General features: G+C 36.8%; 2 protein-coding genes across 6 annotated transcripts in view; both read left to right on the top strand.

Moving 5' to 3' along the window:
- LOC112517634 (glutamate receptor 1.2-like) overlaps positions 1-9273 on the top strand; it is a 14998-nt gene extending 5725 nt beyond the window's left edge. The window contains exons 2-7 of one of the 4 annotated variants that reach the window (XM_025124991.1): positions 1175-1382; positions 3551-3758; positions 5412-6721; positions 6824-7127; positions 7241-7614; positions 8856-9273. In XM_025124991.1, the coding sequence (XP_024980759.1) occupies positions 1347-1382; positions 3551-3758; positions 5412-6721; positions 6824-7127; positions 7241-7614; positions 8856-9182 (2559 nt within the window). In that variant the 5' untranslated portion in view covers positions 1175-1346 and the 3' untranslated portion in view covers positions 9183-9273. Of the gene's footprint in view, positions 1-959; positions 1383-3550; positions 3759-5411; positions 6722-6823; positions 7128-7240; positions 7615-8846 lie in introns of those variants that run through there. The other 3 variants (XM_025124989.1, XM_025124992.1, XM_025124990.1) reach the window with 3 other exon arrangements.
- Positions 9274-11208: 1935 nt separating this feature from the next.
- Positions 11209-14551, top strand: LOC112518366 (probable serine/threonine-protein kinase tsuA). 2 transcript variants are annotated; one of them, XM_025126031.1, is made up of 2 exons: positions 11209-12402; positions 14197-14551. In XM_025126031.1, the coding sequence occupies exons 1-2, from the start codon at positions 11281-11283 to the stop codon at positions 14362-14364; spliced, it is 1290 nt and encodes a 429-aa protein (XP_024981799.1). In that variant the 5' UTR covers positions 11209-11280; the 3' UTR covers positions 14365-14551. The 2 variants fall into 2 exon arrangements, with proteins under 2 accessions (XP_024981799.1, XP_024981800.1); XM_025126032.1 differs by having other exon boundaries at positions 11214-12402; positions 14203-14551.
- Positions 14552-15956: the final 1405 nt, after the last annotated feature.

Below are 15956 nucleotides of genomic sequence, written 5' to 3'. Positions count from 1 at the left end.
AAGCTTCCGGAGTTATATGGATAAGTAGGCCAACTTAGAGATGCAGAGGAGATGTTCGATGAAATGCCTGAAGGAGATTTTGTTTCTTTTATCATTCATCTTACTTTGATCATGGGMTCATTGTGGAAGCTAAAAAGGTGATGTTTTTTAACCTGTTTGTACAAAGGATAGRGTATGTTGGACTCCTATGATTGATGGATTCTCAAGAATGGGAAAATTCTTGGGGAGTAGGAATTGTTTGGGACGAAACAAAGGGTCTGCAAAAAGGTTCATTACTTAACCCTATGACCTCCCAATAATGTAGTAACCTTAGCAGTTGCAGGTTCGAGAAACTTAGAGAGCCATTTTTCTGGACATAAGCTGATGACTGAATGAAAAGTATAATTTTCGTATCATTGGAGGTTGCAATCTTACAATCCTTTACATTACCACATCCATCACTACTTTTTCCTTCCCCTTTTTTTTTTGTCGGGAAGTGTTCATTGTTATCAATTTTTACCTTTCATAATTCACAAAATATGGAAACGTGGTCATCGGAGGTTGTCATAGCAGAAACCAGATACTGTAAGAGAAGTTGCTTATTTGAACATGTAAAGGATAGACCAGAGATGTTCTCATGGTTTCTAGTTGGGTGAGTCAAAAGATTGCTTCTCAGCCGGTCAAAAGATGATTACTAGAAATTCTTCTTGAAGGAGTAAATTTGCAAATCATAATTTGATGTGAGCTAAATGGCAACCCGTAAATCTAAATGATCGATATATATTTTGATCACATTCTTGATGACCTCTTTGTTTTGACTTTTGACCATTTCCACATAGATGTTGATTAGCATCATTTTAACCTTCTTCATTCGCTAAAATATTGCACAGCTTTTACAACTGTGCTTATAAATTTGATGATACAATATCTAAACAGTGAATTTTTTTTGGTTCTACACTTGAAGGATGTATGTGGGGGTATATTTGGTCATAACTGATTGGCTGAAGCCTTTTCAATGGTTAGTACAAAAAGAAAAGATCATATAAGAAGAAAGGAATATTGAAAAAAGAGCATAGCATATCTTTGTTCTCGGAGCAGTAGGAGCTTTTTACTATTCACTAATGGAGATCAGTAGCAGACTAGCAGGAAGAGACCAGACCCTTCGTTTTTAATGTTGATGTTGCTTTGCTTTCAGATTTATTCAGAAGCACAAGAAGATCCACCCTACAAGGAGATCCCAGTGAGAGTGATTCTAGATATGGGATCATGGGTTGGAAAGACTGTTTATGGCTGCATTACCATGCCAGTATCTGACTTTTACACGGTCAACCGTCACTACCCTATGTGGATAGTTCTTCACAATAGGGATGCCCATAATGAACGATTGCATGCTATATCTGTTGGTAAGTCTTATGTCTTATTTTCCCTTTTCACATCTACCAACTAAATAACTATTTCAGATTTCAGTTGGAACGCATGTACGATATGAAGATAACAAGTAAATACCAAACAAGCATGTGAAGGGTATGAAACAGTAAAGGTTTCCTATACATTTATATGTATATATATGTAACAGGGTGGAAATACTATGGTGCCTGTGGTGTCAAGGGATACTATGATGAAACACATTTTTTGGAAAGGAAGCCCACAAAAAAATGTGCATTGACATGTAGCATAGTTGGTTAATATCCGTGTTGTATACTTCAAGGTGCAAGTTCCAACTCCTAATACTATTTCCCCCTAGAAAACCCTTTAGTTTAAAGTATTCAATAATTTCTAACTTGACTTTTGTATTAACTAAATACTTTTTGAACCCGAATATTTAATAAAAGAATGTGCAAAACTTATAATAATCATAATTCTTGATTCTACCTAAAATTTGACGACTATAGAATATTTCATCAATTAATATGTTTGAAATTTTGTAATTGACTCTTTCCTACAGCTATTCTAGAAGAGAGTCTGAGTTTAATTATAAGAATAATAACAACTTATAATTTTTTTTGTTAACTTTTTCTTTGTTAATTGGTAAGTTTATCAACAAATATATCTGAAGTTACTTTGCTTAAACTGATTGCTCATTATTTGAAATATTACCGATTAGGATTCATATTCATAGGTGATTTTAAGTTAACGGTCCTAACTTTGCTTCTATGGTCGTGTTATAATTCATCTTACTTTGATCATGGGCTCATTGAGGATGCTAAAAGGGTGGTGTCGTAACCTGTTTGTTTGTTTGTACAAAGGATACAGTATGTTGAATTCATATGATTGATGGGTTTTTCAAGAATAGGAAAATTCTTGAGGCACTGGAATTGTATAGGAAGATGCAACGGGAGGTATAACCTTACTTCTGCAAAGAGGTTCATGACTACGGGGCTGTTTAGTTGGTTTTCCATTAAGTACTGTATGGATAAAGACATCTGTGTGGATTAGACTGTCTATATAGATGGGGAAATTTTTATTTGGGAGGGTTTTTTCATAAACGGAAGCAGTTCTTTTAATTGGAAGGGGAAGGTTTAAAAAAATTCACTTTCTGCATAAAGCTCCCCTCCAAAAACTTACTGAATAAGCATTTTCTATATCATCAAGCCACTACCAAACAGTCATATATAGCTGATCGAATAAGTTGCGAGTCCCATTAAGCTCATTAAGCTGCTAACAAACAGGCCCTTAACCTTATGGGCTCCCAATCATGAAGTAGTAACCTTAGCAGTTGCTCCAAAACTCAGTTGGACGTTGTAGGAACTTAGAGACCCTATTTTGGACCATAATCTGATGACTGATTGGAAAGATATAGTTTTCATACCATTGGAGGTTGCAATCTTACCATCCTTTCCATTACCACATCTATTTCTGTTCTTTTCTCCGTTTTTGTCTTGAAGTGTTCATTTTTATCATCTTTTATATCTTTGGTAATGCATAAATTAGAATATGGGAACGTGGTAGTGTAAGAGAAGTTGCTTATTTGAACATGTAAAGCATAGACTAGAGATGATCTCATAGTTTCTAGTTGGCTGAGTCAAAAAATTGCTACTCAGACAGTCAGAAAGATTTCTTGATTTGCAAGCAACACGTTGATATAAACTAAAGGATCGATTTATTTATATATTTTGATTGCATTCTTGTTGACCTCTTTGTTTTGACTATTTCCTCATTGATGTTGATTGTATTTAATTATATGGAACAAAGAAATTTCCAGGCAGTTGTGAGATTTGTATCCTTCTTAACTAGCAACATCTTAACCTTCTTCATTCACTAAAATATTGCAGCGATTTTCCTACTGTTAATTATAAAATATGAATATATTATATTTAAATAGCGAAAATATTTGGTCAAGACTTGAATGATAGATGTGGGAGTATATTTGGACATAACTGATTGACTGAATCCTTCTCATGAGATTAAATCAATTAAGAGAAAAGATCATAATGAAAGGAATATAGAAAAAAGAGCATTACATATTTTTGTACTCGCAGCAGTAGGAGCTTTTTACCTTTCACTAATGGAGATCAGTAGCAGGAAGAGAATAGACCTTTTGTTTTTAATATTGATTTTGCTTTGCTTTCAGATTTATTCAAAAGCACAAGAATATCCATCCTACAAGGAGATCCCAGTGGGAGTGATTCTAGATATGGGATCGTGGGTCAGAAAGACTATTTATGGCTGCATTACCATGGCATTATCTGATTTTTACACGGTAAACAGTCACTACCAAACAAGGATAGTTCTTCATGATAGGGATACCCATGGAGAACCATTGCAGGCTCTGTCTGCTGGTAAGTCTTGTTTTCCCTTTCAACATCTAGCGACTAAATAGCTATTCCAGATTTCATTTGGAACGTATGTAAGAAGATAACAAACACATACCAAGCATGCATACGAAGGGTACAACACATGAAGGGTTCCCTATGGGTGCGTTTGGTACATAGGACAAAATAGGACAAAACATGGATCAGTGTTCCACGCTTGGCAGGACTTTTATGTGGAAGAAAGTGGAAACAAAGTGGAACAGGTGTGTTCCACCCTCACCCCATGGAACAAGGTGGAACATACCTATATTTTACCAATATAACCTCAAAATAAAACCTAATTGTCTTCTAAAACAACAAATACGCCTTCCTCTTTACATTTTATTCATTATTTAGATTTTATTTATTGTATTTTAGCTCTTTAAACTTTCACTTTATTGTCCTCAAAATATTATTTTTATATGGTTTCTATATTTTGATTAATTTATGTTATTAGTAATAAAAAATAAATATAGAAAAGGTATAAAATAAAATTGGAAACTACATGAACTTTTTATTTTGATGTCATTTTAATCGTCCTAACAAAAACTTTATAATGATATATTTTGTTATAAAAATATTTATTTTATTATAATTTAATAAATTACATAAATTAATCAAAATATATAAAAGATATAAACAACTCATTAGGCGTAAATTGGTCATTTTATTTGTTCTGTCTTGTTTAGTTCTATCTTACCAAACGCTGGACAACTCTTTTGTCTTGTCCTGCCTGTCTGGATACCAAAGTATAGACGGACCCATAGAAGGGCATACGGTGGCATGTGCCACCGTATTATCTCTCTGCCGAAAAGGTTAAGAAATTTACGTTTATGAAAGGTGCAACTACCATGCTTCTTGAGCCCTAAACTATCGAAAAGATTTATTTAAATCCTGTACCAAACCAAATAGACCTAGTAAATCCTATGCAGTGTAGGGTCTAAGGGTAAGATGTACGCAAACCTTACCTCTACCTGGATAGAGAGGCTATTTCCGTGAAGACCCGCAAAACAAATACATAAAAGCTACAGGTGAGAGTGCATACTACCAAGCAAACAAATAATGCATCTGGGCAGAAGGAAGGGAAATATGTCACACAAACAAGGGACTACGAAACTCAAAGCATAGTACAGACAACTACAAGTACAAAAAGATAATCTAAGACTAATGTACAACAAACGGGTCATGCAAGTAGAAACGGTAAGTCAATAACATATACGTAAGGTAGGAAAAACTAAGACAACCCTCTATCGGTCGTAAGGCTTGGTAACCTAACTGCCACCATGCTACCCTTAAACTCTAATTACTCCAAACCCCCTCCCTATGTCCATACTACGGATTCCTACCCAAAGTCTACTACCGTCCATACAACAGATTCTTAAATCGATTGGAAAATTTTCGTCCAAAATGACAACAATAGGAATGGACCTGGTGCTGGTCCCTGGTGAATCCCTATCTGTACTGGGAAATACTCCGCCTCACTCGCTATGGTGTTAACACAGGTTCTCACTCCCCAGTACAAATTCTGTATTAATCATAATTCTTGGGCCAATCCAAAATTCAACAATTTGGGGTTTATGGTTTGATGTTTAGTCATAAACCTTATTTTTGAATAATAATAATATATTGTTTAACATTCAGCTCTTGATCTTTTGGAGAACACGCGAGTGCAAGCAATAGTAGGTCCAGAATCATCGGTTGAAGCAAGATTCTTGGAGGTTTTGGGGGAAAAGGCTAACGTGCCTATTCTTTCGTTAGCTACAAGTCCATATTCCAATCAAAATCCATATCTTCTTCAAATTGCGCAAGATGAAACCAATCAATTTGAAGGCATTGCTGCAATGGTAGAATCTTTTAAATGGAAGACTGTCATCCTTATCTGTGAAGACACTGCAAATGGTAGAGAAATGGCTACTTATATGGTTACTGCATTTCAAGAGAAAAGCATACACGTTACATATACTAGCCTAATTTCAACCTCTGCCAGTAATGATTATATCCTGAACGAGCTTCACAAGCTTCTAACTATGCAAACGACATTGTTTGTCATGCATACATCGCCTTCTCTTGCATCCAATCTTTTCTCCATGGCAAAAGAGGTTGGCATGATGGGTGAAGGATACATGTGGATTGTAACCAGTAAGACTACAAACTTCCTGGATTCCTTAGATGTTGAAGCTATTGAGTCGATGCAGGGGGCAGTGGGTTTCAAATCATATTTTCCAGAATCAAGGGAGCTTCATGATTTTGTGTTGAAATGGAGAAAGGAACATTTTGCTTTAAACCCTTTTATGGAGTTTAAGGAGGTGGATCCTAATGGTATATGGGCATATGATGCAATTTGTGCACTAGCAATGGCTGTTGAAAGAGTACAAACTACGATCCCACGACTAGATGAACATGTTACCGAATTAGCTTCAAAAGATTTGACCACCATTAATGGCACATCTCGAATGGGTGCAGCACTTCTCAACGAGATGTTAAGAGTTAAGTTTAATGGTGTAGGTGGTGAATTCAAACTTATGAATGGGAGAATCGTCTCCAAAGCCATAGAAGTCATAAATGTGATTGGTAAGGGTGATAGGAGGGTTGGGTTTTGGATAGCTAGTGGTGAGTTTACCAAAAAAATAGGAAAATTTAATCTTTCTTCCAATAGTGGCCTGGAAATGATCATCTGGCCGGGAGGGACTCTGACTATACCAAAGCGTAGGAGGCTACAAATGAATGGCAAGAAACTGAGAATTCTTATTCCGGATTTTGGCGGATTCCCAAATTTAGTACACGTGACTGTTGATCCAGGAACAAATCTTCCAACTGCCAGCGGGTTCTGTGGAGATGTTTTTAAATTTGCATTTAATGCCTTAGGCTATGGAGTAGACATTGAATTTACTCGGTTCTCTTATGAGGATGGAGGGACTTACAATGATCTAATTAATAAAATCCATCTTAAGGTACATATGTTTTAACCCAAAGCTGTGGTATCAAGGCACATTGTCATATTATTTGTAGAATAGTGTATATGTAGCCTAATAGATGGTGCGCTATTGTATCAGGAATTTGATGCTGCTATTGGGGATATAACGATCACAGCAAATAGGTCTCGGTATGTTGACTTCACAATTCCCATCAGTGATCTGGGCATTGGCACACTAGCACGAAATGCCAACAAAAGCATGTGGATCTTTTTTGATCCCCTTAGTGCAGATCTTTGGATTACAAGCTGTAGTTTCCTTCTCTTTTTGGCCTTTCTCATTTGGTTTATTGAACATCGTTCGAATGAAGAATTCCAAGGTTCAACAAGACAGCAAATTGGAACAACTCTCTGGTTTGCCTGTTCAACCCTTGTTTATGCTCACAGTAAGCTCTCTAAGTCTAATATCAATTTACTTGGAGATTTGATTTTTTTAGGCACCAATGTTTTTCACATTTGTTACAAATACCCACAAAAATTATTGTTCTTGGATCTGCAGGGCAGAATCTGCAGAGTAATTTGTCAAGATTTGTGGTGACTGTTTGGGTTTTTGTCGTGCTTGTGCTCATATCGAGTTACACAGCAACATTGACTTCACATTTAACAGTACAACAGATTGCATTGAAGGAGGGCTCTATCGGATTCCAATCATTTTCCCCCATAGCAAGAGGAGCGGTCTTTAACAACTTAAAATTTGCTGACTTCAGGATGGAGAAACTAAATTCATCTGGGGACTATGTTAAAGCATTAACAACTGGAGGATTTGCTGCAATCATCGATGAAATCCTTTACATCAAATCAGTCCTTGCATTGTATTCGGCTGCAGACTTCTCCTTGGTAGCAACATCATCCACCACTAATGGTTTCGGCTTTGTGAGTGTTCTTTTATCCTCTGGGCTACTTCAATAACTCTAGTGCATGTTAGACATAGGGATTTGGAGATGATTTGTGCACTGGATAATCTCATTGGAACGTGAAAGTTCACTGTCCAAATACAATAATTCGTCTCTTATAGCCTTGGGATCAGGAATTTTCGTATTGGGATAATCCAAGAGAAAACACTATATCTCAAAAGGCTGTGAGATCAAGTCCTTATATATACCCAGATTCTCGTTTACATATTCATATGAGAGATTGACAGCTATGGACGGTTAAGAGCGGTTATAACCGTTAATGGATAAGATTACAGAACAGGTACAACTATATTCGAACTTTGACTGTACCAAATATAAGTCTGGTTGCACAGACCTTAAGTCTGATTTCACAGACCTTAAGAGGCCGTTTACTAAATGATTACCGCCTCTTACTAGGTAAGGGGCAGTTTGGTTGAAATTGTTTGTTTGGATTAATCTGTCTGTATAAATTGAGAAGGTTTTTGTATGAGTGGGGTTTTTCATAGACGGAAGGAGTGTAATTTTTAATTTGGAGGGGTTGGTTTGGGAAAAACTTGGCTTTCTGTATAAAACTCCTTTTAGAAGCTTACTGAATAAGCCACTTTCTCTATCATTAAGCCACTACCAAGTCATGTATAGCTGAGTGAATAAGCTGTGAGTCTCATTAAGCTTATTAAGCTACAAATAAACAGGCCCTAAGAGATGTTTATCCAGTAAGAGGTGAGGTTGTTTACCATACACTCTGACCAACAAATGACGTTAACCAAGATGTTGACTTGGTATGGAAGGAAAGGCGAGTCTCCTTACTCGATCAGCACTTACCCAGACCACACTCTTACCGGTCAGCACCTACCAAGTTTTTGTTGATAAACGGCCCGAGCGTAATTGCTCAGTCCAGATTGCAGACTTAAGTAAATTTTCTACCAACTTCGGGATTACCGCCAAGGGGCTCCTTATGGCGATCCGAGATGATAGGGGCAACATTTGTGAGTGTGCACTCCGCACCTCCTTATTTATGTCTGCCTTATCATTTTAATTGCATTTTTTTTTGGAAGGGTGTCCCAAGTTATGACTTGACTAATCTTGGTAAATTGTGACCGCAAGAAATCAGTTCTGATAAACTCAATGGCCATAATTATTGTGTAGGCCTGGAACCGATCTTGAGCAGATGGGATATTCTTGTTTCCATGTCTCATGGAGCTACTTTTGCAGGCGTTCAAGAAAGGTTCGCCATTGGCCCAAGAGATGTCGACTGAGATAGCCAAGCTACGCGAAGACGGAACATTGAAAGCGTTGGAGGATAAATGGTTATACGGCCAATCTTCATTGATGACAAACGGTTTTTCTTCCTCTTCCCCACACATATTGAATCTTCATGGGTTTCGAGGTCTGTTTCTTATCAGTGGGGTGTCAATGGTGTTGGCCCTTTTGGTGTCCATAGTTTATCGTGTTCATGAAAAATGGCGTGGCAAAAGTAAGATGCAGATACTGAGGTGCATATTACGAATATCTACCAGTATACATGTACAAGATAGCGAAGCGAACTAGTAGTTTGGCTCTTTTATTTGGCTTATAAAATTTATGAGGATAAAGATTCATGTATGTAATTATACTTTATGAGATGAAAAATGGTTTTATGGATTATGGGTTTCAAATATCGTGGTAGAAGTAGCATGTTTTGTCATCCTCCCTCTTGATCCTTGGCTCTTATTAGGTATATGAAGCCTGTGAGAGTTTTATGGAAAATGTGGCCAACTTAGAGATGCAAAGCAGATGTTCGATGAAATGCCTCAAGTAACCAAGTTTTTGTCTTTCTATCTCAGCATTTTGTCGAAGAAAAAAGCGTAGAAAAAACTACTTTTTTTTTAGAAATGACCGTTTATCTACCGATAAATTACTTGCTGGTGATAAATTAAGTAACCGTAAGATTGGTTATAAGTATTATTAACAAATAGTTCCAAAGAGGAAGGTTCATTTGCATGGTTGTTTTCTTTTGCGAAACGGGGGAGCGCTACACGTGTCTCTATTTGTTTTCATTCATCATAAATAATGAATATGAATTTGTTACCACATTCATGAATTCATCATGAATAGTGAAGATGAATTCTTTATTCTTTACATCATTCATGATGAATGTTATACCATTCATGATGAATATCCTGTGAATGTCTGGGACACGTGACACGCTCTCATTTATTGCAGTCGCTAGCTCCAAATATGTGAAAAGTAAATATTGTCGCACTCTTTATCTTTTTTCAGGAGCTCGAGCTAATATTGTCGTGTTAATTCTACAAAAAACATTTTCATCCTTTTTAGGTAATTCAACATTTTCTATTGTTAGATTTTTCTGAAATCGTTCGAAACCCCCTGGTCTTCGTTAGAAATTTTTTGTTATTTCTATTTGCAAATTGCGGAGACTATTTTTATGTCTCAAAGCTTGGTTCGATTCATTGATCGATAAAGTTGATCTCACAGTTTCAAGTTACAGATTTACAAATGGATTCTTGATGATTCTTTGTTCTGACCATGATTGCATCAATTCTGATGATTTATACCAAACAGTAGACTTTTCTCTCTTCCAAAATAATAAATCCTTGCTAGAAATACAGCGTACACGTGTCTTTTCTTTGTTTAATGGATGTCTTGAAATAAATGTCCACCTTTAAATGTTTGTGTTTATTTTCCCATCCTACCCTTATGAGATTGTCAAAATTTCACTTTCTATAATTAAGGGTAAGGAGCCGTTTATCTAAACACTTACCCGATAAGCACTTACCGGTAAAATTCAACACTATCGTTTACGTACCGGATAAGATTTTATTCACTAAAACGCATCGTATGCAAACAATTTATCTCGGTAAGCGTTAACCATGGTAAGAGTCATCGTCCTCACTTACCGGTAAGACTCTCGATTCTTGACTTCGCTCTTACCGGGTAAGATTTTTAGTCCTTGCCATATTCATCCGGTAAAGTAAAGTGACTTGGTAAGCGCTTACCCGGATAAGTGTTTGGTAAACGACACCTAAAATTGTTCTTTTATTAATTAAAAAATATAATGATTACAGATTCTTCAAAAAATGTGTTTTACATTGTATACATTTATTTTGGAAGAGAGAAATGAATTGTTTACCAAACGCTTACCCGGGTAAGCGTCTATCGACTCACATTACCTTGCAAGGTAAATATAGTAAAAACCAAGAATCTTATCCCGTACAAGCGAGGTAAGTGAAAACGATAACTCTTACCACGATTAAAAAAGAATTATTTTACGGTGTAGTTTTTTTACAGTTTGAGATTTATGTGATATGGTCTATGGTTTAACAAAATACTTAAACCATATCAAACCGTTTTTAATATAAAAAAAATATAATGGACTTTAGTGTTTAAAATGTTAAAAAACACGTAATGATGTATAGGTCAAACATCACCCAATGGCCAATGCCCAGTGGTCAACAGTCAATGTCACATCGTCACCGACATTCTTTTTTGGGTCGGATCTTTAGCTTAACCATGGCCCATTTATCTTCGGCCATCGTCATCCTAATATCTTCAAATCAAATCTACCGAGTTTCCAAAAATTACGAGAACGCAGAAACCCTAGAAGTCATCTTCCTATTCCCTAATTTGGGGGTTTTCTTACCTGGTTATGGATTCTCTGCTTGCCACCTATACATCTTCAGATGAAGAAGAAGATCAACAACAATCTCACCAGCACCAAAAGCCTAAACAAAATCAATCCAACATCCCTTCGCAACCTACATCCAAATTCTTCTCGTCTCTCCCACCTCCAAAAGCTCCCCAACAACCCTTAACAGTCACTAATCCATCATCTTCAAAACCCAAGAAGTTTTCACTGCCTGAATATCGATCCGATTCAGCCCTTCCACCGCCCAATTCCTCCTCTGCATCTTTATTTTCTAGACTTCCTCAACCTAAAGCCGAAAGGTCCGACCCATTCTCTTTGGACCCTAAACCTAAAAAAGTTGTTCAGTTTCGGCCACCAGTGATGCCCAAAGTTGAAGACGATGATGATGAAGAAGACGATGATAAAGAAGAACGAAGGAAAAAGGATGATTTCATACCTCAAGCGCCTTCTGTGAAGTCGTTTTTGTCGAGTATCCCTGCGCCGAGGAACTCGGGTTCACTGGGTGCTTTGCCTTCATCAACAGGCATGGGTCGAAGATCGATTTTGGATGATGAAGTACCAGCGTTATCGAATTCAAATGTTGTTAAGGACACAGTTAATAAAGCCAGTGATGATCAGGTAAAGTATGAAAATAGCTTTGTTGGCAATGACAACTCTTCCAATGTGAATTTGTCTGGTGCGAGTTACGTGAATTATGATAATACTTACAATGGCTATGTGGGTTCGAATGAGAATGCGGATGTGGCTGCAACAAGTGCAGATTATGCTAGCTATGATTATAGTAATTACGGAGGGTATGAGAATGTTGATACGAATCATTCAAGTTATGGTCCAGCTGCTCCTGCAAGTGATGATCATGCAAACTATAGTAGTCATGAGGGTTACAGTAATTATGGGAACCATGGGCAGTATGAAAGTAAGTGGATTGATCGTTCTAGTGGAGATTTGGAGCCAGAAATTTCGGGGCCACCTATACAAAATGTGGCTAGGGCACCTGGCAAGAGAGGCAGGAATGAGATTCCTCAGGATGTAATCGAGGTTAGTCAGGATGAGCTGATGAAGAATCGGCCTCGAGAGGACCAAGTCAAAATGACTGGAATTGCTTTTGGGCCTTCATATCAGGTAATTTTGTTTGTCAAAAAGTTCATTTCTAATGGCACTTCATTCAAAAGCAATAATGTTATAAGTAGTTTTATACTAGAGGGTCAAATAATATTGATTTTTGTTCCATGGTGTTTGCTTCCTAGTAACTGAATGAGAGTGGCAAAGAAATCTTGACATGAATTTTTCTCACTTGCTGAATTGAGCAAAACAGCTAGGAGTCATGGAGATAATTCACTCTATGAAAAGCAGACAAAATGGGCTAATTGATGCTTATCATAATTTACAAGGTTTAAAACAATATATTAGCAAGCTAAGATCTTGTAGTATTTTGAAGAAAAACCGCCTTAGTGTACTAAGATTGTGTAGCATGTAGGTGATGCTTTTCACTATTATTACAAAGCCCACTTCACTTGAACTTATAAACACAAGACTCGTCTTGTGAAAAGGTCACTTTAAGGGACTTAATGGCATTGCCTTATTTCCTTGGGATTGAATCAGATACTGAACTTCACTCACCCACATGGATAACTTGGTATTGAAGTTCATGTTAAACTTGAACTGTTAATTATCGCAAGTTTGGAGGTATGATGTTCAGTAATTTTAGGAGTTGTCAGCGGGAATTGACTATAGAGGTTTTGCATGCAAAGAGTATTGTGAAGTGCTCCTAAGGTATCATAGTGTAAGGATATGTGAGGCAAGCCAATCATAAGATGGCTATCTGATTAGGTAAACTGCTTCTTTTGGCTCTGCGAAGTTAAGGTTTAATGGTTTAAGATTAAGCCCAAAAAAAGTGTCTCCTTGTGAGTTATGATTTTTTTGTCCCATAATAAGAAATTAAGAACCTACTTCAAGATGTAACATTTGAATAAATTTGATGTTTCACAATACCCTTCCCTTTTAAAGATTGGATAAGGATACCTTTAGTCAATCTCTAGTTTCTTGTGTAAACTTCCAAAATAATTGTTTTTACTTTTCAACTACTTTTTTGATCTTTAAAGTGGACATTCTTTTGGGGCGGAGGAACTAATATAATGAGGGATGATCTGAAAGTAACAGACCTAGGACCATAAGGTAATGAGAATGGTATGATCGCATGAGAATTGAGTCACTGTTTTTTTATATATTCACGTGCCAAATCTGAAACTCTATTGCAGTGCATGGTGATAACTGAGTAGGAATTTGTTTAAGATTTTGTCTTAGTATGTAATGATGATCATAGACTTGCTTCGACATAGGCACAATGTTGTAGTTTAGGGTTAAATAGAATGTACGGATGAAGCTGGAAACAAGGACTAGATCGTCAAACATTACCTATTGCAAGATCTCAAGCTCAACTATTCCAATGCCCCCACTTGGGGAGAAAATCTCAATCTATAAACTTCCATGGTTCCACTTTGAAAGATGGGATTTTTGTTTTTTCACCGATCTTTTCTTCTCGTTTCTAATTTGACCGCTTCACTACAAGTGCATTTGGTATGTGGGACAATACAACAAGACAAAAAACTTGTTGTCCCACATTGGGGGCAACAATTAGACTGGGACCGGACAAGATTGAGCCGGATAAAAAAGTGTTTTTGTCTTCCCACAAAAATAGGTGGAATAAAATCAGTGAGATGGGACAACTTGGTAAATTACTAAACTACTCATGTCAAATTAAAACCTTAAAACCCCTTCACCTACCCATCTCACTCTCGCCCGTTCAGTCTATTCCTGTCCAGTTCAGTCTCGTCCAGCACTTTACGTGTATGCATATAGGGACATCTAAGTTTTGCATGGGTTATTGTTGTGTTGATACCATCTCTTTTGGATAAGTTGCAGCCTGCTTCTTCAGCCAAGGGGAAGCCGACGAAGCTGCACAAGAGAAAACATCAGATTGGATCTTTATACTTTGATATGAGATCGAAAGAAATGGAGCTTGCAGAGCGGCGCTCGAAAGGGTTTCTTACGAAAGCAGAAACACAAGCCAAATATGGGTGGTGAGAACCTTTTCCCATTACCTGTTGTTATCTATTCAAGTCTACAAAGCCAAAAGGCTTCTTTGCCTGCTGGCTACTCTTCCTTCATGTTTTGCCATCACACTTGTTAAAAGGCAACAACTTTTTCATATGTTGATTTTGTGTAAACATTTTTTTCTTTAAATGAAGAAGGCTTGCAAAGATTTTTGCTTTTTTGTTTTCTGAACTATGCCCTCAATGTTTCTTTTTTGGATTAACCTTGATATCCAACCCACTATGCGAGCCGACTAATCCAGGATGACCACCACTGCCCTCGATGTTTATGCAAGGGGGATGGGGAATTTAGGTATTTCACATTAATGAGTTTTTAGTTAAATTTATAACCTTCTGGCCTATTAATGGAAAAATGGCTCCCTATGTCGTAGATTTATTTAAAAACTCATTTGAGGTTATATACCTAAATTATCTTTGCAACCCGGTAACCCCTGCACTGGTCCACCCCAAAGAGCATCATGCGGAAGGCAAATTAGGTACGCAACTGTCCTCTCAATGTTTCTTGAGAGTACATGGACAAAATAGGACTGCGAGGGTGAGAATGAGGTAAGCAAAAGAATTACGCAAGGTTTTAGGGATTTTAATTTGACACGAGTGTTTTAGTATTTTACCAATCTGTCTCTATCTGTCCGAGTATTTGGTGGGATCAAAAAGATGCATTTTTATCTTACTAAGCTTTGGGTATTAATGTCGCATCAAATATGGGGCATATTTTTGTTCGGTCTAATCCTGTCCTGCATACAGTTGTAACTGATAAATTATTGTGATTTGCATAGTTTATGATTGATCTATACAAGAACAATTTAAGTATGCAAATGTACATCTTACGACTATCATTGTTTTAGTTTTCTTAGACGTAGTTATTTTTTGGTACCGAAGGAGCAGGAACTGCCATTTTAACCCTTCTCGAGGATTCCGTCCCCAAAACCAAATTTATCTACGGTGGAATTTGACCGGTTTGTGTCGGTTTTGTTCAAACACGTAAAAATGGTTGTAACGACATTAAATTATCCCTGCCATGACCTTTTCATTTTTTTTGGCAAAATAAGAGCTTGAACTAATCAAAACCTTTGATATAATTGAAATCCTGTTTAAATGGTCGATCGAATAGAAATACAGTTCACAAAGGAATTGACTTCGACTTCGTTTCTTCACTGCGAGGCCAAAAACGTAGTTTGAAGATTCTAAAGATTTCGAGAAAATCTTGATGAATTATGTTTGATTTTGTTGACGAAGAGGTATGAGAGAATACAGGTTTTTAATTAAGCTTAGTTTTTTGAGTTTATTGGAAAAAAAAAACCTGCCCGGTTTTTCATAAGCTTAACAGATAAGCCATCTTTTTGAAACGCTAGCGTTTCAACAAGTTGAACCATGTGTTTTTTCACTTTTTTTTAATTACGGTCTTTTATATTATTTTTTTAGGTCATTTTACACTGTCATCTAGTTTACGAGTTAAATTGAAAATTGTAATGAGAAAGCAATAAAAAAAGAGAGGATAGATTGTTGGATTGAATTTGGAACCCCATGGGGTGATCACACAAGATGGTAACAAGAAAAGAAGTC

The sequence above is a fragment of the Cynara cardunculus genome (assembly GCF_001531365.2).
Source record: "Cynara cardunculus var. scolymus isolate 2C chromosome LG 9, CcrdV1, whole genome shotgun sequence".
Classification (NCBI taxonomy): Eukaryota; Viridiplantae; Streptophyta; class Magnoliopsida; order Asterales; family Asteraceae; genus Cynara; species Cynara cardunculus.
Note: the sequence above shows the minus strand (reverse complement) of the source record. Positions and strands in the feature narration are given on the sequence as shown.

Bases quoted from the DNA above. Each gene is read 5' to 3' on its own strand.
- LOC112518366 (XM_025126031.1), top strand. From the start codon at position 11,281: ATGGATTCTCTGCTTGCCACCTATACATCTTCAGATGAAGAAGAAGAT. The intron at 12,403-14,196 runs GTAATTTTGTTT...CTTTTGGATAAG, and splicing joins CTTTTGGGCCTTCATATCAG to TTGCAGCCTGCTTCTTCAGC.